Source organism: Chelonoidis abingdonii, chromosome 6 (genome assembly GCF_003597395.2).
Source record: "Chelonoidis abingdonii isolate Lonesome George chromosome 6, CheloAbing_2.0, whole genome shotgun sequence".
Lineage (NCBI taxonomy): Eukaryota > Metazoa > Chordata > Testudines > Testudinidae > Chelonoidis > Chelonoidis abingdonii.
The window spans coordinates 17,442,140-17,465,120 of NC_133774.1; the positions used below are offsets into that span (position 1 = coordinate 17,442,140).

The window sequence follows — 22,981 nt, forward strand, 5'->3', positions numbered from 1 at the left end:
TGTAATAAGATGAGGCCCTGAGACATAAACCCTTGGTATCAGAGGCCTGGTGTGAGGCCTGAACCAAAGTAATGGTCAAGATATTGCTAACATAAAGCAAAGTTAGGCTGTGAGCCAGAGGCAGGCCCTGCTCACAGAAGTTGGCAAGAGCGTATACAAATGTAAATACTAGTAAGATGAATGTATGCCAGGATGGCAGCCACACAGATAACAGGGAACAGGCAGACCCAGTCTAAAGACAGTATAAAAGGACAATATGATGTTTAGACAATATGATGAATAGACAGTATGACGGATAGACTTATTTGTTCGAACCAATCTGCACCATTAGAAAGGCAACACTGTAATGCATAGAGGGGCTGTACCTCAGTGCGTTCAATGATGCAGAACCTGTCTGTACCTATGTATAAGAATGCATCCCTGAGTGGACGTCTTTGGCCTAGGGGGCAGTGGCAAATCCTGCCACTGACTGAGCCGGTCCATTGTCGGGGGCACATATTCGTAATATGTCCTGTAGAGTCTGCGGGAAACTATTACTGTGCTTCCTTTAACAATAAACCTGGCCGGGTACCTTCGTACCTTATTAGCGTCTGTGGTCATTGGGTGGTTTGCTCGAGATCTGCTGTGCCAGCGATCTGCACTGAGCTGGGACAGCACACAGGGAGAACACACACACATTCAGCTTACTGTTATCATCATTGATTAGAGCAGAGCACCACACCGGTGGCGTATGACAACACGGAAACAGAAGCAGAGAGAGTTAAAGGGGCTTGTCCCATGCTACTTGCTATGTTTGTGGTGCAGCTGAGAACAGAATGTTGATCTTGTTGTGTGCTTTAACTACATAATAATTCTTCCCTGAGAAACAGATGCGATCAGTTACAGGATGGAAGCATTTGCTCCACTCAGGTTCCTCACACTTAGTGCTCACTTCCATCGTTTCCCCTTAGCTGACCAATGCTTATCCTGGGACCAATTCAGGGCACCCAGAAATGAGCTGTGCAACTCAATATGTAAAAATTTTTTAGAACCTTTAATGTACATAATCATAAATGTCAACTTCTGCAGTCACATCAGCACAGCTAAACATTATGTAATGACTGCTGGTTATCCATCCAAATACTACCTAGGTCCAAACCTGCTCAGCTTTGAAAACTTAGATAGCAGCAAGCTTGCTCAAATTAGTAAGATTGTTCTTCAGATATCCAGCTACTACCCACCTTGCTTTGATCCCACTAATGTATTCATCTCAGGATGTAATTGTACATAAACAGCATAAAAAATGGTTTTGAAGCAGTGTTCACTCTGACTTTAGTGTCAGGGATCTTTACTGCTTTTAGAAAATAGCTGTATTTAAAATCCTAATGATTTGGAAGTATCTTTGAGAAGCCTCATTCAAAAACTCTCCATTGAATGGTTTATATATAAAGCAAGAAAAATACTTGAGAAAATGTTAACGTAGAGTCTTGTGGTATGCTGTTATAATGTGTGAGCCTAATGCATAGCATAAGTAGCTTTCTTAGTTGTATTTTTGGCTGGAGTTATCTCAATTAAAACTGAACAAAACAGAAATGATGTATAGAAATTGCCATCACCAATGCAGAACATATACACAGCCAAAGTTCCCAGAACTATGCAATGGACTAGTATGTATATCACTGCCCAACAGTGGATGAAATTAGAATGGCTTGCTAACGTAATGCAGCCTAAGAGTAAAGGTCCTGTATTTTTTGGAGCAACAAGCATTTTAGAAATGTCGCCATGAAGTTCTGGTAGATAGCATAACAGGCACCATCATCATTGCTAAAACAAAACAAAAAAAGTGTTTTTCTCATGGGCTATTAGGGTTACCAACTTTGGTTGGATGAATTCTTGGAGGTTTCATAACACGACATTATCTTTAATTAAAGATTAACATTTAATTCCTGGCGATTCCATGACAATTCTGGAGGGTTGGCCACTCTATAGGCTATCCTGCTGTAAGATTGTAGTGGGGACAATGCACCTGTAGTTTTGCCCTAAAGTAAACCACAATAATTAGATTGTAAACTCTTTGAGGCAGGGACTTCCTTTTCCTTCTGTGTTTATAGAGTGCCTTGCACCAACCCTGTCTTGGTCCTACCTGCTGTGATAATAAACTAGTGAGGTCAGCTGCAGGTGGGGGAAGATAGCATTGAATTAACCTAGCTACCTGGTGGTTAAAACCTACCAGTGTCTTGTTTCACCTAGGATTTTACAGCAGAATAACTAACTGGTTAGTTATATGATAGTAAACTTCACCTTTCTGGCAGTAAAGACAAGCCTGAACGCCTGGCTGTCCCAGCAGTCCTATGGCACCAGCTATTCCTGCGGCTCTCAGGACGCTCTCCACACAGCGCTAAGCGGCACTGCTGTTCTCATTAGGGCGGGCTGACTGCTCCCAGCCCTTCCCACGGCTCATTACAAATCCCCACGGATTTCAGTGGCGGCACGATGAGGCCTGGTGTTCACAGCCAACACTTCGGGGCTGCAGCTGAGCCCTCGGGTTTGTGTATATGATGAAGGCGGATAGAGAATCAAATCCTACGGTGGGGAAGTTTACTTCGGCGTCAGAACCCACCCTTGCCCCAGCCACCTACCTCAGTCACTGACCCTCTGTGCCACTCCCCGCCAGTGCGCCCCCCACCCCGCTCGCTGACCCGCTCTGCCAGACACCTCCCGCCCAGTCACTGACCCACGCCATTGGCTGCCGCCCCTCCGCCGCTGGCCCCTTTCACCTCCCCGCTCCTCACCCCATTGGCTGACTGGGACCCTGCGGCACAAAGCCGGGCGGTAGGTCCGCTCCCCGCCCGAGGGCGCCGCAGTCCGAGCGCGGCCGGCCCCCAGCCCCGCCTCCTGGGCGGCGGCGCTTGCTCTTGGCGCGCGGCGGGGCAGAAGGCAGGAGGCCCGGTGTGCGGCGCAGCGTTCCCGGCTCCCTTTCCCCAGTCACGAGGCGCCCCCCGGCAGCAGGGGCCGCTCGGCCCAGTTGTGTGAGGAGGCTGGGAGCTGCTGGGTCTGTGCGGCCGCGAGACGGGCCTGGGCTGCCGGAGAGAGCAGGCCCCGTCCCGCGAGGGAGCTCCTGGAGCAGCCCCGCTGAGGCGTGAGGACGGCCGGGCCTGGCCCATGATAGAGTCATATCAGGATTGGACCAAGCCCCAGGCAGATTTTTGCCCCAGATCGCTAAGTAGCTGCCTCAGGGATTGAGCTCACAAGCCTGAGTTTAGCAGGCCAATGCTCAGACCACTGGGGAAAGAAGGCTGGGCCCGCTGGGGGGGACTGGGGGGTCGGTCCTCTCAGGCAGAGGGTCTCAAACTGGGGGTTGCAAGGTTATTACACAGGGGGTTGCCAGCTGTCAGCCTCCACTCCAAACCCTGCTTTGCATCTAGCATTTATGATGCTGCTAAATATATAAACAAGTATTTTTAATTTGTAAGAGGGTGTTGCACTCAGAGGCTTGCTGTGTGAAAAGGGTAACCAGTACAGTCCTTTGAGGACCACTGCTCTAGGGCAACTTATTCATCAAAGTGTGTGTGAGAGACCGGAGCCACTCAGCAGCCCAGGTGTCGGGGCGCCCAGGTGTCAGGGGGTACAAAGAAGTCTGGGCCTACTGGGGCTTCCTTTTGGGCTGGCCCTTCATCACAACACGGTTGGGTCCGCTATTGCTTTCTCTGGGGTTGCTCCTTCATCTCGGAGTGCAAAGGGAACTGGTGCTGCTAGGGCTGATCTTAGCAAAACTTCCTCATTACAAGACACAAGAAAATCTGGGTCCGCTTGCATTAAAGGCTGCTAACAAGTAATCTTTTTCTTCTAATGGTCAGTGTTTGTGATACTTTTTGTAGAAACCAGTACACACTCCACTACCTCACCCTTCCCTTTTCAATTTGTCAGATATATGTTTAGTTACTGTCCTGACTATTTTAGAAAGGGGCAGAAATTATGTAAAGATTTTAATGACTTCACTTTGTTCTGCGAGTTAGCACTGGCTGTCTGGTCTCTGCACAGATTGGGATGTAAGGTTATATTACAGGGACACCATGTAGTAGAGCAGACTCAAAATTTAGTTTGTAATTGTTTTTTAAAAAAGGAGTATATTGTCATATCTGGGTCAATTTAAATATTTTTGTGTGTTTGCAAAAACTAATGTGATGGCATTGTGAAACTAGTATGATCCTTTCCCTATGGATGGAATGTCTGTTGTGTTAGGACTCTTTCTACCCACACAATGGTGTACTATAGGTACAGCTAAGAGTCATGTGCTCCCCTTAAAGCATTTCAACGCCATGGAAGGAGCAGGTTAGTCTCTATAATTGCAATAGTATCTTCAGAAGTCATGCAATCTTTTCTCACAACTGTGTAGCTCAGAAGAGGAGCAGGTTAAGCTGCAACTCTTAGGTTTGTGCTATCCCTGGGATAGCAGGGTTCTCACAAGTGGAATGCTGCCATTAGCTGATATGGGGCACAGTCAAACTTGCTCCATTTTCAGAAGGACTCAGCATTGTGCCTGTAAACATCTGAAGGAGAAAGGCTTGTACTTATAGTATGGGTCTCTTGTCTCTTTTTGGTTTTCCAGGTAAATGATATAAGCGTCTATATTGTTTCACCCTGAAGGATCTGAAATCTGTTTTATAAGCAAATACACAGTATAGAGGGATCCCTTCCCCGCTACTGAAATGCAGCCTCCTCTGAAAAAGGTTCTGTGATCCCCAGAACCTCCTTAATATAGGAAGTGAAGAATTGAATTGAATCGAAACTGCACGTTCCTATAAGTCAGCCTCAAGGGCCTCTCTCCCTCAGCACAGAGTTCCGGGGCAAGGGTACCTCTTCCCACCAGTAGCGGCGAGCTCCACGGCAGGGGGAGAGGTCTTCAGCAGCCCTGCAAGTCCCAACTTGTTTCCCTCCCCAGTTCCTGCCCATCTGCTACCTCTCTCTTCTCCAGGTCCTTGCTGCACAGCAACAATCATTATAATTTGAGCTGCAAGGTGACCCAGTGCCTGACATTCCACGACCCAGTACTGGGTTGTGACCTGTACTTTGAAAAACACTGCTGTAAGTCATTGGAGCATAAGACTGGAAGGGACCTCCTGGGTCATCAGCTCCAGTCACCTGCTATCAGAAGTTACTTCATTGTGTATTCCCATTCATAAACTTACCAAGCTTCATCTTAAAACTAATTAGGGTATTTGCCTCTCTATGGCTATTGGAAGGTTGTTCCAGAACCTCAGTCCTCTGATGACTAGAAACCTTCTCATTTCCAGCCTAAACTTATTCATGGTCAGTTTATGGTCCAGGTAGTGAATTTAACATCCTCTTTCCCAAAAGTGACATGCGATCTCTAATGAATACAGGTTGCTAGAACTCTGATTTTATATCTTATCTGAAAATATGTGCTGTACAGTATTGGACTGATTTAAACGCCTAAGCACATAATTCCTGGACATGTTACTGGGGTAGTACCTGGAAGAGGGGTGGGGGATGGCAATTTGTTCCCACTGAAGTCAATGGCAAAAACTCATTTGAACTTCAGCAACTGTATTGGGCTCTTACCTCAACATAGAAGTTACTGATCAATTTGACATGCCTACATTGTTATAAAAGAATGTAGTCCTTTGTGTATTTATAGTTGCTATTATATACAAAGCAAATTTTTTATTTCTGACTTCTCTGGAGCTATAGTGCTTTTATTTCAACAAGGTAACTGATAGCGTAATCAGGTTTAGATTAATAACATGCTATCTTCCACCATCCTGCAGGGAATCCTGTTAATATGGTGAAGTAATGGACTACTGAACCGAAATGAAGAGAATCTTTATAGCCCTTTAGGAAATAATGGTTCATTTCTTTTAATATAACTACATGTGGTTGGCTATGTGGGATATTTTTATTTTAATACCTTTTTGAAGTAGCTTTAATGGTAGTCATTTCTTTTCCTCCCTCACTAAGGCAAAGACTTAATAGTTGAAATACTCAATTGTATTGTTTATAAGGCTGTGGGAATGTCTGAAAATAAATTTTGAAAATTAAATTTAACTTTTTTAAGAGAATGCGAATATGCAACATAAAGCGTGAATATAATTTACAATATTTTGATAACAGTCTCTGGATTGCTTTTAATTGAACATACAAACGCACATACATTCAGATCACATAAACATAAGACAACTTCCTTCTGACAGTGTAAAGGAAAAACAAACAAAACTAACTTATGACAACTATTTGTACAAAATACTGCCACTAAAACAGGTGTGTCGAACAGCTCACTCACTCAGCATTGTCATATGGTGTGCATACCATGTAAAGATTTTGTAGAATATCTGCTTCATTTTAAAACCCAACATCTACACTAAAAATGCTTCAGCAGCACAGCTCTATCTGTAGCACTTCAATGTAGACATTACCTGTGTTGACAGGAGGGATTCTCCCACTGGCATAGGTAATCCGCCTCCCCGAGAGGTGATAGCTAGGGCCTGGTCTACATTAGAAAATTAGGTTGGTTTAACTGTCAGTCAGGGGTGTGAAAAATCCACACCCCTGAGAGGCATTGTTAAACTGACCTAAATCCCTGTTGACCCTAGCTACTGCCTCTCAAGGAGATGTATTGCCTATGCTGAAGGGAGACTCCCTCCCATCAGCACTGGTAGCGTCTATACTGAAGCACTACAGTGGTGCAGCTGTGCTGCTGTCATGTTTTAAGCGTAAACAAGCCTGTTGACCTAATGGTAGGGGTTAGGTCAACTTAACTACACCACACAGAGATATGGATTTTTCACACCCTTAACTGGCACACACTTAACTTTCTTCTTCGAGTGGTTGTTCATGTCCATTCCAAGCAGGTGTGTGCGCGCCGTGTGCACGCCAGCCGGAAGAATTTCCCCTACCAGCATCCGTAGGGTCGGTCCTGGTGTCCCCTGGAGTGGCGCCACTACAGCACCCTATAAAGGGGCCCGCCGACCCTCCACCCCCTCAGTTCCTTCTTACTGCCGGTGACGGCTAGCTGGAACTTCTCTTGCGCATAGCAAGTTAGCAGTATCCTATCCTCGTGTATAGTCCGTGTATATAGTTAGTTTACTTAGATCATTTGTATATAGTTCTTGGTAGTTGGGGGGGTCCCCCCCACATTTTTGTTGCCTGTTGGGGCATGCCCAGGTCCCCTAGATTTAAACTCTGCAAGGACTGCGGGAAATTCATGCCCGAAAGTGACCTGCACTCTGCTTGTTTGAGGTGTCTCGGAGAGGGCCACCAAAAGGACCAGTGCTCTATCTGCAGGGGCTTCCACCCAAGAACTCTCAAAGACAGAGCTCAAAGACTTAGAGTCCTCCTGATGGAGGCTGCCCTGCGGCCACCCTCGGACTTGGACCCGGCCTAGGCGGTGCCCAGCACGTCTTCCTCGGTGCGGAGCGCCATGGCACTGGCGTCAGGACTTAGGACCCAGCCCAAGTCATCTAAAACCCAGTACCGAACGGAGTCGGGTCATAGGAAGTCGGCCTCGGTACGGCACCGCTCACCGTCTCCGGTGCCTGCTAAGAAGAGGAAGCCCGTGAGGGAAAGGTTGCCCCACCAGGACCCCGAGAGGCTGACGCCGTCCACGGGTGCAAGCGGACATGCTGGGCTACAGCCCTCAGCTGCTCCATCGACTCCCGCGCCGGAGAGAGGGCGATCAAGTCCGGACCGGCCTAGATCCCCAGACCTCAGCAGAGACTAGCGCCTCCCCTCGACACTAGAGGCATTCAGGGCGGCCTCAGACTTGATGGGACTCACGGCGCCGGCCTCCCTGCACTGTAGTAGGGAGTTGCCTACCACGGCCTATCCCCCAGTACAATTGAGGGGCAAGCCGGCCACGCTGTCACCTCCCTCCCTGCCCCACACCGCTAGGGTGGCACCGGACCAGCTAAGAGGCTTCCTGCCGCCTCAGCATCGCTCTCCAACGGCACGGGGTGCTGCTCCCCCCAGGTCCTCTTACTCAGAGACTTCAGACTCAGAGGGAGACTCCTACCACTCCATCTGGTTGCGGAGCAGGTGATCGGTTTCGGGGGTGAGCCACCAGCATTACTCACAGTGGCAGCAGCAATGGCATCCACCCTCACAATGGCTGTTTTGGACTCCTGGGCTTACCACCAGTCGGCAAGCCAGGCGTTTGGTCCTCGATCAAGGTCAGCCTCGGTCTCCTCGGCGTCAGTGGCCCCGGCGCACTTTCCTCCTCCACCGGCGCCGTCGCCGGGCAGGGGTGTGCCATATTCACGTTCAGCGCCCCCTAGCCAGGCAGCGGCACCAGCAGCGACTACAGTTCAGGCTCAACAGGCACCGCCCGATACGCCAAGCTGCTCACTGGCCACCCCCGTACCAGTCGGAGTGCTGCATTTAGAATCGGAACCAGCCCCGCAGCGACAGTACCGTGTGCCTCAGGAGCCCGAAGGGCTACATGTACCTGAGGAAGGGCCAATCTAAGTAATTTCCTCGTCTTCCTCCCTGGACGAAGCGATCTCAGGCACGGCTGTAGCACCGGCCCTGGAGGACACTCTGATCCTCCAACAACTGCTCCGGCGAGCAGCTCAGAGCCTCGCAATCCAGGCTGAGGAAATCAAGATGGACGCGGATCTGGTAGTAGACATCCTGGCTCCCTCAGGGCCATCCAGGCTGGCTCTTCCGTTAATCAAGACCATAGTGGATACTTCCCGCACCTTGTGGCAGACGCCGGCCTCACTGGCCCCTACTGCCAAGAGAACGGAACGGCATTATTTCATCCTCTCTAAGGGGCACAAAGACTTGTACGCTCACCCCCACCCCCGGACTCCCTGGTGGTGGAAACAGCCAACCAACAGAAGCGTCAAGGGTTTCAGGGGTCAACACCAAAGAACAGGGACGCCAAAAGAATTGACCTCTTTGGTAGAATGGTGTACTCTACGGCATGCCTACAACTCCGTATTGCCAACCAACAGGCGATCGTAAGCCGATATGATCATAACACATGTTCAGCCATGTTGAAGTTTATGGACCTCCTTCCCCAGGACTCGAGGTCAGAGTTTTCGGCCCTGGTGGAGAAGGGGAAACTGATCTCCCGAGCCTCTCTCCAGCTGGCCCTAGATGCGGTGGACTCAGCCTCGCTCACCCTGGCCAAGGGCCTGGTCATGAGGTGGGAAGCCTAGCTCCAGGTCTCAGGCCTTCCCTATGAGGTCCAGCAGACCATTCAGGACCTCCCCTTTGAGGGGCAGATGCTGTTTTCAGAAAAAAATGGAAAAGCGTCTCCATAGCCTAAAGGACTTGAGGGTCACGCTTCGCTCGCTGGGCTTGCATACCCCTGTGACCCAGCGCAGACAGTTTAGGACGCAGGTGGCCCCACGCCCCTACCAGCCTCAGACTCTCCAGGAGCTAGGGCACAGGCGAGGCAGAAATGGGAGGAGGCGTCACCAACGCCACTCCTCCGCCCAGGCATCTGATCAGTTGAGACCGTCATCGGGCCTAGGCCCCCTGTTTGATGGTACGGTCGAGGGCAATCTACCTATTGAGACTCTGGATCCTTCTACCCCTACCTTTGGGTCACGTCTGTCCCCCTTCTACTGTGCCTGATCCCGAATCACATCTGACAGCTGGGTGCTTCGCAAGGTAAAGAGGGGATATTCTATCCAGTTCTCTTCCTCCCACCCCATCAGCCCCCCTCTCCGTCCCTCTTCAGGGACCCATCTCACGAGCAACTTCTAATTCAAGAAGTGAAATCCCTCATGGAGGCAGGGGCGGTGGAGGAAGTCCCTCGGGAGCTCAGAGGCAAAGGCTTCTACTCCCGGTATTTCCTAATACCAAAGGCGAAAGGGGGCCTGAGACCCATCCTGGACTTGCGGCGACTGAACAAGTTTGTACGAAAGCTCAAGTTCCGCATGGTCTCCCTGTCCTCGATCATTCCCTCCCTGGATCCAGGAGATAGATACACTGCCCTCGATTTAAAGGATGCTTATTTCCACATCGCCATAATTCCCCGACACTGTCGGTACCTCAGGTTCATCGTGGCCGACGCCCATCTGCAGTTCACGGTGCTCCCGTTTGGCCTGTCAGCTGCCCCAAGGGTCTTCACGAAGTGCATGGCAGTTGTGGAGGCCTTCCTGCACAGGCGGGCCATCCAGGTGTTCCCCTACCTGGACGATTGGCTCATAAAGAGCCACACCAAGGAGCAGATGGAGGCTCAGGTGTTGTTCATCAGGCAGACCTTTCTCAATCTCAGCCTCCTCTTGAACGAAGCCAAGTCCACCCTGTCTCCTACGCAACGAATAGAGTTCATAGGGGCAGTTCTGAACTCCACCCATGTCAGAGCGTTCCTTCCGGAATCCAGGTTCCACGCGATTTCCGAGCTCATCCTCGGACTGCAACGCGCCCCGATTACCACAGCGCGGATCTGCCTCCGGCTGTTGGGTCACATGGCGGCGTGCACCTATGTGGTAAACCATGCCAGACTCTGGCTTCGCCCGCTGCAGTCCTGGTTAGCAACAGTATACGGCCTGGCCAGGGACCCCTTAGACTCAGTGGTGTCCATTCCACACTTGGTGCTGAGCTCACTACGGTGGTGGCTCGACCCGCAGAAAGTGTCCATGGGCGTCCCCTTCGCTGCCCTTCAACCCTTCTTCTCTCTGGTAACGGATGCCTCGGATCGGGGTTGGGGAGCGCACCTGGGGAATCTCAGGACGCATGGCTTTTGGTCGCTGGAGGACCTCAAGTTGCATATCAATGTCAGGGAGCTGAGAGCAGTTCGCCTGGCTTGTTTGACCTTCCGGTCCCACCTGGCTGGCAGATGTTTCAGTCCTCTCGGACAACACATCGGCAGTCTTTTATATCAACAAACGGGGGTGCACGCTCCTCTCCCCTGTGCAGGGAAGCCCTCACGTTGTGGGATTTCTGCATCCACAATGCTACCCACCTGACAGCGTTCTACCTTCCTAGGGAGCAGAACGGCCTGGCGGACACCCTCAGCTGCTCGTTCCGGAGTCATGAATGGTCCCTCCGACGGGATGTGGTACGCTCAATCTTCCAGCTCTGGGGCTTTCCCCAGTTAGACCTGTTCGCCTCGAGGGAAAACAGGAAGTGCCGATGATTCTGTTCCCTCCTGGGCCGCAGTCCAGGTCTCTGTCGGATGCCTTCCTACAGTCTTGGGGGGTCGGTCTGCTCTACTCCTTTCCTTCGATCCCCCTGATACACAGGGCGATTTTGAAGATCCACAGGGATCACGCACAGGTAATCTTGATTGCTTCGGCATGGCTGCACCAACATTGGTACACGTCACTCCTGCACATGTCCGTTCAGGGGGCCCTGATGCTGCTCCTGCTTCCGGACCTGATCATGCAGAACCGGGGCTCCTTCCGCCACCCGAACCTGGCATCTCTCCACTTCACAGCCTGGATGCTCCATGGCTGAACCCGGTGGAGATGCAGTGGTCCCAGCAGGTCAGACAAGTGCTGCTCGGTAGTAGGAAACCATCAACCAGGGCCGCCTACCTGGCCAAATGGAAGTGCTTCTCCATGTGGTCAGGTCAGCAAGGTCACAATCCTCTGGCCACAATTCCTATTATCCTAGACTATTTGCTCCATCTCAGACAACTGGGCCTCTCCCTCTCCTCGGTTCGTGTTCACTTGGCGGCCATCTCGGCTTTCCATCCGGAGAGGGGAGTACCTTGGTGTTTGCGAACCTGCTGGTCGGGCGTTTCCTCAAGGGTATGGACAGGCTCTTTCCGCGTGTTCGTCAGCCAGCTCCTGCCTGAGACCTGAATCTGGTCCTCTCCGTCCTCTCTGGACCTCCCTTTGAGCCCCTGGCTTCGTGCTCCCTGTTGTACTTGTCGTATAAGACCACCTTCCTGGTGGCGATCACCTCGGCCGGGAGGGTGTTGGAGCTCAGGGCGTTAACATCTGAGCCCCCGTACGCTGTCTTTTATAAGGACAAGGTCCAACTTAGACCTCACCTGGCCTTCCTCACCAAGGTTGTCTCATAGTTCCACATGGGACAAGATATCTTTCTCCCGGTGTTTTATCCGAAACCACATTCTTCCAGTGAGGAGCGGAGGTAACATTCCCTGGATGTCCGCAGGGCCGTAGCCTTTTACATCGAGCGTACCAAGCTGTTCAGGCGCTCGACTCAGCTCTTCATTGCGGTGACGGATAGGATGAAAGGGCTCCCGGTCTCCTCTCAGCGAATCTCTTCATGGATCGCGACCTGCATCCGGGAATGCTACCGCATAGCTAAGACCCCTGTCCCTCCAGACATGGCCCACTCCACTAGGGCGCAGGCCTCCTCTGCAGCATTCCTGGCTCAGATCTCGACTCAGGAGATTTGTAGAACAGCCACGTGGTCCTCCATCCACACGTTCACATCGCACTATGCCATCATGCACCAGGCTAGGGATGATGCAGCTTTTGGTTGTGCAGTACTCCAGTCAGTGGTGAACTCCGACCCCACAACCTAGGTTCAGGCTTGTGAGTCATCTGCTTGGAATGGACATGAACAATCACTCGAAGAAGAAAAAACGGTTACCCACCTTTTAGTAACTGTTGTTCTTCGAGATGTGTTGTTCATGTCCATTCCAATACCCACCCTCCTGCCCCTCTGTCGGAGTGCTGGCAAGAAGGAACTGAGGGGGTGGAGAGTCGGCAGGTCCCTTTATAGGGCGCCGTAGTGGCACCACTCCAGGGGGTGCCTGGGCCGACCCTACGGACGCTGCTGGGGGAAAATCTTCCAGCTGGCATGCACGCGGCGCGCGCACACCTGCTTGGAATGAACATGAACAAGACCTCTCAAAGAACAACAGTTACTAAAAGGTGGGTAACCGTTTTTTCTCACGTAGATCTGTAGCCATCGTTGTTGCTAAGAGAGTCTTCTCTTTCAAATTCTAAGTGAGCATAAACCAATGTAGTATTGTCTTTCTGACAATGAGACTATCTTTCCAATTGATATTGGAGGGGACAGTAAGGTTTGTTACTGAATAAAAGCCATATTCTACCCTTAACCTTTGTGCAAACCTCCATTAACATCACTGTGAGATACGTTGTGAATTGGAAAGGCAGTCCTACATTTATACCCCAGTCCATGGACTACATTTAAAAATGTAATTTGACCCAGGTAGTAGAATGAGTTTGACAACCCTTATTTAAAGTAAAGCAGCAACTAGTTGTGTTTTGCTTTTTTTTCCCCTCTGCAGAATAAGCACGTGCATAGACTTACAGTGACATATTTGTTTTGGGTGGTACACTGACTTGGGCATAATGTCCATGGATATAACTTTTCTGGGAACAGGCTCAGCATATCCATCTCCAACAAGAGGAGCTTCAGCTTTAGTCATTCGTAGTGAAGGAGAATGCTGGCTATTTGATTGCGGAGAGGGAACTCAAACACAATTTATGAAAAGCCATCTTAAAGCAGGTCAGTGCAATTGAAAGTTGTTATCTTGAGAGAGAGAAATCTTCATACTGTCCAAATGAAATACCTTTTCTATTCAGGCTCGCATTATCTGAAGATGTCTGTAAATATGAGTGAACATCTCTAATTACGATATTTTAGGTGGGACCACTTGTACTTGCTATGGAATTCTTCTTTATCACCCTTTGTTGCAGAATTGTTCTCTAGAACAAAAGCTTTAATCTACTAAAGCTTCTAGCCTTAATGATTATAATTTCCAAAAATGAACTAAATTTAAACCTATGCACTGCTGTATTCTGAGTCTGCAGGCAGCTTGAAACAATAGCTTGACATGTGAATGGTCCCATTCACTTTAATTGGGTGTTCAGAAAGCTACAGATGTTGATGGACATGTCAACGATAACATTAATTAATTCATGACTGATCAGTTAAAAATATTTGCTGTTATATTTGCTTATCCCAAAATACTTCCAGTACCTGTGCAAGTTCCAAAAATCCTAACTGCTTTCTACCTAGCTGCCAAAATATTCATCTCCCTTGTGTCTTTTACAATGCAGTTGTGTTGTCCATACCAAAAACTATGGCATATCAAAAACTGCATATGGGAATAGCATGGAACTTAATTTAATATCAAAACAAATAAACACTGAGTGTGCTGCTGATTGTACATTATTTGTTTTCATGTTTCTTTAAGTAAAAACAAAAGCAATCTTAGCAGTTGTATAGGCTCATCACTAAAAATTATTGATGATGTAGAAAAGTGTTCAATAAATATTTCTGTTCTATATTTGGAAAGAAGCAGGATGAGGTATTCTTATCACATAAAAATGAAGTTCTTTCTAGTCCATTAGTAGCTAATGAGAATGATAGACATTATCTATTAGAGATAAACATTTTAAAATCAGCAGCCCTGGATAACTTGCACCTAAGAGTCATAAAAGAGTTGGCTGAGGATCTACATCCTGCTGACATTAATTTTTAATAAATCTTAGAATAATGGGGCAATTACAGAAGGCTTGAAAGTCCTCATGTTGTTCCAGTATTCAAAAAGGACAAGTGGGAAGACCTGAATAACTATAGGTTGATTAGCCCACTATCAGTCCCAGGCAAAATAATGAAAAAGTTGATAGAGGATTCAATTAATAAAGGGTTTAAGGATGGGAATATAATTAATGCCATTCAGGATGGTTTTATGGCAGTTAGGTCTTTTCAAATCTTAGTTTATTCTTTGAAATTACAAATTTGGTTGACAAAGGTAACTGCATATATGTAATATTCTTAGGCATTTGACTTAATACCATGGTACTTTCACATTAAAAATAAGTAGTAATCATAGAATATTAGGGTTGGAAGAGATCTCAGGAAGTCATCTCGTCCAATCCACTGCTCAAAGCAGGACCAACATCAACTAAATCATCCCAGCCAAGGCTTTGTCAAGATGGGCCTTAAAGATCTCTAAGGATGGAGATTCCATACTACCTCCCTAGGTAACCCATTTCAGTGCTTCACCACCCTCCTAGTAAAATAGATGTTTCCTGCTATCCAACCTAGACCTCACCCACTGCAACTTGAGACCATTGCTTCTTGTTCTGTCATCTGCCACCACTGCGAACAGACTAGCTCCATCCTCTTTGGAAACCCCCTTCAGGTAATTGAAGGCTCCTATCAAATCCCCCCTCACTCTTCTCCTGCAGACTAAATAACCCCAGTTCCCTCAGCCTCTCCTCATAAGTCATGTGCCCCAGCCCCTAATAATTTTCGTTGCCCTCCGCTGGACTCTCTCCAATTTATCCACATCCCTTCTGTAGTGGGGAACCAAAACTGGATGCAGTACTCCAGGTGTGGACTCACCAGTGCCGAATAGAGGGAAATAATCACTTCTCCCAATCTGCTCTCAGTGCTCCTAGTACTACAGCCCAATATGCCATTGGCCTTCTTGGCAACAAGGGCACACTGCTGACTCATATCCAGCTTCTCATCCACTGTAATCCCCAGGTCCTTTTCTGTAGAACTGCTGCTTAGCCAGTTGGTCCCCAGTCTGTAGTGCTGTATGGGATTCTTTCATCCTAAGTGCAGAACTCTGCACTTGTCTTTGTTGAACCTCATCAGATTTCTTTTGGTCCAGTCCTCCAATTGTCTAGGTCACTCTGGACCTAGCCTCCATCATATCTACCTCTCTCCCCAGTTTAGTGTCATCTGCGAACTTGCTGAGGGTGCAATTAATCCCATCATCCAGATAATTAATTAAGATGTTGAACAAAACCCCTGGGGCACTCCACTTGATACCGGCTGCCAAGTAGACATTGAGCCGTTGATCACTACCTGTTGAGCCAGAGCAAACCGGAGCACTGAGCAATCATACCACTCGTACATACTATGCAACTCCTCCACCTTTCCTCCCATACCTGTCCTTCCTGAACAGTTTATACCCATCCATGACAGTGCTCCAGTCATGACAGTGCTCCAGTGAACTTCCCCACCAAGTTTCTGTTGTTCCAATCCCATCATAGTTCCTTGATTGTGCCAGGACTTCCAATTCTTCCTGCTTGTTTCCCAGGCTTCTTGCATTTGTGTACGTGCACCTAAGATAACTAGCCGATTGCCCTACTTTTTCAGTATGAATCAGGAGGCATCCCATCTTGTACCCTTCTTCTTGTGTTTCCTCCCAGTATTCCACTTCCCTACTTACCTCTTGGCTTAGGTCACCATCCCCCAGCAAACCTAGTTTAAAGCCCTCCTCACTAGGTTAGCAAGCCTGCCTGCAAAGATGTTCTTCCCTCTCTTCATTAGGTGGATCCCATCTTTTCCTAGCAATTCTTCTTCCTGGAGCAACATCCCATGGTCGAAAAATCCAAAGCCCTCTCTCTGACACCACCTATGTAACCATGCATTCACCTCCACAATTTGACGGTCTCTACCTGGGCCTTTTCCTTCAACAGGGAGGATGGACGAGAACAGGACTTGTGCCTCAAACTCATTTATCCTTCCCAGAGCCACGTAGTCTGCAGTGATCCGCTCAAGGTCATTCTTGACGGTATCATTGGTGCCCAGGTGTAGAATATACAATATTGATAGAGCACAAATTAAGTGAATTAAGAACTGCCTAGTTGACACATCTCAAAAAGCAGCTGTCAATGGGAAATCGTCATCGAATGGGGGTATTTTAGTGGGGTCTCACAGGGATCAGTGCTAGGCCCATGCTATTCAAGGCTTTCATCAGTGATGTGAAAGTTATATATAAAATCACTGCTGAGAATCTGCAAATTATAACAGAGTGGTCAATGATGAGGATAGGGCAGTTGGAGAGAGCAGTTTGGATTGGTTGGTAAGCTGGGTCCATTCAGACAAAATGCATTTTACAGCCAAATGTTAAGTTATACATCTAGGAATGCAGGCCATACGTGCAGAATGGGGGACTGTATCCTGGAAAGTCAGTGACTCTGAAAATTAGTTATTGGTCACAATAGACAAGCAATGCAACATAAGCTCCCAGTTTAATTCTGTGGAAAAAGGGCTAATGCAGTACTTTCATATATAAATGGGAGTAATGAGTAGGCGTAGGGATGCCATTTATTTGAAAGCTCTGTATATGGCATTGGTGAGAGCAATGCTGGAATATTGTGTCCAGTTCTTATACTGACACTTAAAAAGTTGAAAAATTGCAGAGGTTGCAGAAAAAAAACAAAAAAAATTATTTGAGGGCTGGAGAAAATGCCTTACAGTGAGATCTAAAGAGCTGTGTAGTTTTATCTAAAAGATTAGTCTATAGGTACCTTCACAAGAGGAAGAAAATACCAGGTAGTAAAGGGCCCTTTTAATCTAGCAAAGAAAGGTATCACAAGAACCAGTGGCTGGAAATTGAAGCCAAATTAGAAAGAAGGCACAAATTAATCAGCGAGGGTGATTAACCATTTGAACAAACCACCAAGGGAACTGATGAATTCCTCATTTCCTGAAGTCTTCAGATCAAGACTGTAAACCTTTCTGGAACACATGCATTAGTCAAACACAAGTCATTGGGCTCAATTCATGGGTGACTGGGAGTGGCCTGGGATAAGACAGAAGATCAGACTAGATGATCTAGGTGACTTTTGATATTAAACTATGAATATTTAACTGGTTAAACCTCCTTAATTTAAATTAAAATGTTGCAGAAAATCCAGAATCCTGTGCCAGAATGTACTGCCAGCTTGCTGTGGAGTACATGAAATCTTAGTTGTCAATTGCGCTATGTAGCTTGTGGGAGGGCCTCTTTGCATGTTTGGAATGAACTAGAAACTAGAACAAAGGCAGACGTTCACCCACTGGTTCTCACTGTCCCACCATCTTCATGGTGACAAAATTCAGCTCCCAGCTGGAACTTGTTTGTATTTTAATGCAGCAAAGGTCACCATATTAGTCAATTTTTCTTAGTTTCTTTGCTCTTAAAATGTATTTTGATCTGAATTTTCAACCACATGAACTTTTGGCAAAAAATGGCTTGTCAACCCAAACAAAAACTGACAAACATAATCTTGGTTCAGATTTTTCAAATTTTCATTGAAAAAATAAAAAGTAAAAAAAATTTCAGTTAAAAACTACACTTCTTGGTTTGGTTTTAAAAAAATTGGGAACTAATTTTTTTGTAAATTTCCTACAAAATAATTGGCATTTTTCAACCAGCTCTAATTTTGCTGCTATGAGTGTAATTGTCATTCAGCACATTTACTATGGTGTCTTTGTTTCAATCATAGGTAGAATTACTAAGATATTCATAACTCATCTTCATGGGGACCATTTTTTTGGTCTGCCTGGTCTCCTGTGCACAATTAGTCTTCAGAGTAGTTCTACTACAAGCAAACAACCTGTTGATATCTATGGACCATTAGGACTACGAAACTTCATTTGGAGAGCTCTGGAACTCTCCCACTCGCAACTTCTCTTTCCATATGTGGTTCATGAACTGGTACCTACACCAGATCAGTGCCCTGCAGAAGAATTTAAAGAACTATCTTACATTGACAGAGATGAAGTCTCTTCCAAAGAAGTGCAAGGGAGAACGCTTCAGCTGGATCCTGTAGAAAACTCCTACATGCTGGTCAACAATCAGCAATTTGTTATGAAAGCATTTAGATTATTTCACCGTATTCCTTCCTTTGGATTTTTAGTGGAGGAGAAACAGCGGACTGGTAAACTCAATGCACAGAAGCTAAAAGACCTTGGTAACTAGCTTCATTTATTTTTTCCTTTAATTCTTATGACTTGTGGATATTACTTTGTTTCTTAAAATATATTTGTGAATGTCCTTACAATCTAATTGTTGCATATTAAAAGTCATAATAGAACTATACGATTAACTATATTTCTTATGCTTACATTAACTACCAAATTTCTAAGGCACCTGTTCTGATAGGGTGTAAGCAAGAGTGTTACAATGTAACTGTTGAAAATGGATCCATCAATAGGTGATGGATATTCAGGTACACACAGTGTTCAGGCTGACAGCTGATGCACATTTCCAGGAATTGTAACAAAACTATATTCTTCACTAATGGCTATAGTGTCTTCTGAAAACTCCTGCAAGGAAGCTTACTGAATAAGAACAGTGTGCATTCTGAAATGGGCCACTTTATTCTTCACAAGAAAAGGAAAGATTGATATTCTAGAACTTATTTTTTCCCCTACAAATTCATACTGGTTTGATCATAAGAGAGGTAAAAAACGAGCTCCCCTTTCTAGCACATTTATTAAGGGCTTACATGAGAAAGAGAACATAAAAGTAGCTGGAGAGTGTATTTGATGGATGTATCAGCTTCAAAATACACAGCTTAAAAATCTCTTAGAGCTTCTTACTAAAATTAAAAAAAATTGTTCTCTTGGAATATGAAATAAGTGAAGCATTAGTTTTTGGAAGTCATGGATGTACAGGATTGGTTACTACACCACCAGCTTTTGAACAGGTCTCTCTCCTTCATCATAGGCCACAGAGCCTCACTGGTGAAGACCTGGGGCTTCAGCACTCTTGCTTCACACCATTGAGTTCTAATCAGTGAGTCCAACTGAGATAGAGACATGTACGCTCTTCAGGGAGTAATGCACCCCAACTGGTATTTGCAGTGACACCCCAACAGTGTTTTCAAAAGCAGAGTAGGCTTTATTAGTCAGTTGGAACACAGCATTGAAGTCCTTAGGTTAGCATAGAGAAATAAATGTTAACAAATAGTCCATTCTGGTGAAGCCACAATTCACCAGCCACACTGTAGTGAACTCCATTTTCAGGCACTATCTCTCTCTGATTTCCTTAGTAAGTTCTCCAGTAGTGAGCTAGCTTCCTCCAAACCCAGAAGTCCACATTTTATTCCCCAGTGGACACGTCTGTCCTTTTTTTCTCCTGGCAGGGCCATGCTGAGTTCAGAACCCCACTGCCAGAGCTTGGGTTCCTCCTCAGCTTCCCTGCTGAGAGGAAGTGATTGTTCAATCTTTGGTACTACTTGTCTCTCTGGACTCTCTCTGTTGATCTGGATCAATTTCAACCAGTTCCTTAATGACTATTCATTCCACCCAGACAGCAAGGTGATACATGCTTATGTCTCCTGTGTTGGTGCAAGAGCAATGTTTAATCCTTTTGCCCCCACTAGGTAGCAATGCAATGATAGAGAGAAACTGAGGTGCACGTAGGAGTCATAAAAATATTAAAGAAAATTCCCACTTTGCCACACTCTAGTACTTAATTTGTAAGAAAACCGTGCCTTAAGAATAGGTTAAATGTAAAATTTGTCAGATACTGCATTGAAATGTGAGCAGTGTTTATTTTCAAAACACTAACACTAACCATACACTTTTACTTAACTTTCTAGGAGTTCAGCCAGGCCCTATATATGGGAAACTGAAGAATGGTGCTACGGTTGTCTTAGAAAATGGAGTAACCATTTCTCCTTCAGATGTCTTGGATGAACCTATTCCTGGAAGAAAAATTTGTATTTTAGGTGACTGTTCAGGTGTGGTTGGAGATGGAGCAATGAAACTCTGTTATGAAGCAGATCTGTTAGTTCATGAAGCCACACTGGATGACACGCAAGTGGACAAAGCCAAAGAGCATGGCCATAGCACTCCAAAAATGGCAGCTGAGTTTGCAAAGTTGTGTAAGGTTAAGAAACTAGTTCTGACTCACTTCAGTCAGAGATATAAACCAGCTGGTCAGGTTGGAGAAGGAGATATTGATGTCACAGAACTGAAGAGACAAGCAGAATCAGCATTAAATGGTCAAGGAGTAATTTTAGCTGAGGATTTTTTGACGATAGAAATTCCAGTGAAGAAGCAAAAGTAGCATCTAGCTTTATAATGCCACACAAATAAGCTTGCTGTTGAACTGTGAGTTTACAGCTAGGGGTTCAGGTATCCAAATTTGTTCCTCAGTTTCCAGATGAAGAAGTTGAATTGCTAAGGTGACATGTTCAGTTGCTAGAGAATGACTAAGGGCTGGATCTACTTGCTATAGAGTTTTAAGGTTCAACTCTGCAATATGCTGAGTGCCTCAGCAACTTTTAATGGCAGTTGAACTTGTTCCACACCTCTGAGAAATGGGCCGTTGTAGAATGGTATTGCTGTTAACTTGCCCTCCTAGAAAGAAGGGAGATGGAAAAGCAGATTACTAGTCAAACTCACTGCCTTACGTGAAATAGGTGTGCAGCTACCTAAGCAAGGGGGGAAAAAAAACTCATTCTTTGGTTTATATAAATACACCTATGGAAACATATGGAGACAAAGCAAATTATTTACTGATCATCTAAACACTTAACTGCAAATCTAAATAACTTTTAAAATAACGTATATGGAATGCCTTTAACTTATCTTTTTGGAATTAAGTGTTTAGGTGATTGATACAGGTATTTAGCCAAACAGTCTGGAAAACATAACTGTATAGGCAGAAATCTTCCGAACACTAAATACTTTTTTATTAGAGCTTCAGATTCTCTAGTCTTAAGTCTTAAAATAGAACTTTCCATTTTTTGCATCTTATTTACAATCCTCTGTGAATCTTAGTGGCATACCAAAGTAGATATTATTTTTTAACTTCTCAACCTCTCATGAGCTTTTGTATAAAATATTTTCAATGATTATTTAAATAATTTTATGTAAAAGGAATATTGCATAAACAAACTAATAAAGTATTGATAGCTATGCCACATTTTGTAAATTACTCATCACTAATGTGATAAATTAATTAGTAATGTACAGTAATACTACAATTAGTAATGTACAGCAATACTACAAATTAATGTTTACTGTATTTCATAGAACCATAAGATTAGAAGAGACTGCAAGGGTCATCTTGTCTAACTCCCTGCAGGATTTATTGTGTCTATACCTGACATCTGTTTGCTTGAAGAGATCACTAATGTCAGTGAAAATTCAGCACACAGATAAATGGTTGACTGTACTCCCTAGCTGTTAAAAGGACACGGTAGATTTAAATTTGGCACAGAATTAAAATGATGGGTTTTGTAGGGGGAAAAAAATGCTGCCTAGGGCCACACAAAGTGTTTTTTTTCCAGGGTGGTTTTTTGTGTTCAGCATTTTTAAACATTCTTATGTAGTGTCTGAAACACAAGCCGGGGTACACCAAGAACCTGCAAGTGAAACGGACTTTCATTGTACAAGATGAGCAGTACAGTAACTGAAGTGCATGGTAAAAAACAGAACTCAAATTTTCATTAAGATGTTAATAACATAGGTAAAGAAATTACAAAATCATGCCATTTTAACTACACAATACACAAACTTTTATAAGCCTATTATTTGATATTAATACACGGTCTAATTTAACAAACCACATTTGTGAAAGATTTGGAACAAAATAATTTGTTCCAGGCTATGATTTTAAAACCTTCTTATATATACTTTAGAAAGAAGTAACTGCAGAGAAGAGATCAAACAAATTCTAGTTATGGGCCTGTTCCTTCTCCTACTTAGTCAGTCCTCTAGAGTCAGGCATGGCTTGACAGTTCTTTTTCAGATGTTCTGTGACAAAAAAGAGAATTCCAGGTTTCCCTACCTGTGTAAAAATCTCTGTACCAGTAATGTGTTTTGTGCTGTAAACCTAGTTAAAAGTGACATGTTTTTGAAGGGTCCCAGAAAGTATATTATGCAAAATAAGCATTACTCTATCAGTATAGCTGATATAAGCATTACTTTATCAGTATAACTGCATCTACACAAGAGAAGATACAGTGATTAACTGTATCTTTTTCTAAACTGGAATGATTAAATCAAAATAAGTTCCATTTTCAAATGTGTCTTAGGCTCAGAAGTATCAATGAGACTAGAAGATTGAGCACCAAGTCACTTTTGAAAATGAGATGTAGGCTTCTAAGTCACTTAAGAACTCTTGAAAATTGTACCCTAGATACGCTTTCTTAACATGGATTATTAAAGGCTACCAATATTGAATGGTTTCTACGGTGCCTAACTTTAGAGTATTTATTAAAATACAACTGATACTGTACTTATGATATTGTATACTTCCTATTACACAGATGCTAATACAAACAAGAAAAATTAGCATCAAAACTTGTTTTAAATTTAACAGGACTTAAAAACT

General features: G+C 45.4%; 1 protein-coding gene across 2 annotated transcripts; it reads left to right on the forward strand.

Moving 5' to 3' along the window:
* The first annotated feature begins 2,886 nt into the window (after window positions 1-2,886).
* On the forward strand, window positions 2,887-21,568 carry ELAC1 (elaC ribonuclease Z 1). Of its 2 annotated transcripts, none has more exons than XM_075066870.1 (4): window positions 2,887-2,916; window positions 13,184-13,404; window positions 18,135-18,602; window positions 20,238-21,568. In XM_075066870.1, exons 2-4 carry the CDS (start codon window positions 13,248-13,250, stop codon window positions 20,705-20,707), a joined length of 1,095 nt encoding a protein of 364 aa, XP_074922971.1. In that variant the 5' UTR covers window positions 2,887-2,916; window positions 13,184-13,247; the 3' UTR covers window positions 20,708-21,568. The 2 variants fall into 2 exon arrangements, with proteins under 2 accessions (XP_074922971.1, XP_032633645.1); XM_032777754.2 differs by lacking the exon at window positions 2,887-2,916 and adding an exon at window positions 3,403-3,831.
* The last annotated feature ends 1,413 nt before the right edge of the window (window positions 21,569-22,981 follow it).

What these genes read in the sequence shown, in the direction of transcription:
- ELAC1 (XM_075066870.1), top strand. Translation starts at nt 13,248, where the DNA reads ATGTCCATGGATATAACTTTTCTGGGAACAGGCTCAGCATATCCATCT. An exon ending in GAAAAGCCATCTTAAAGCAG is followed by an intron (nt 13,405 to 18,134) that starts GTCAGTGCAATT and finishes TTTCAATCATAG; the next exon opens with GTAGAATTACTAAGATATTC. An exon ending in ACAGAAGCTAAAAGACCTTG is followed by an intron (nt 18,603 to 20,237) that starts GTAACTAGCTTC and finishes TTAACTTTCTAG; the next exon opens with GAGTTCAGCCAGGCCCTATA.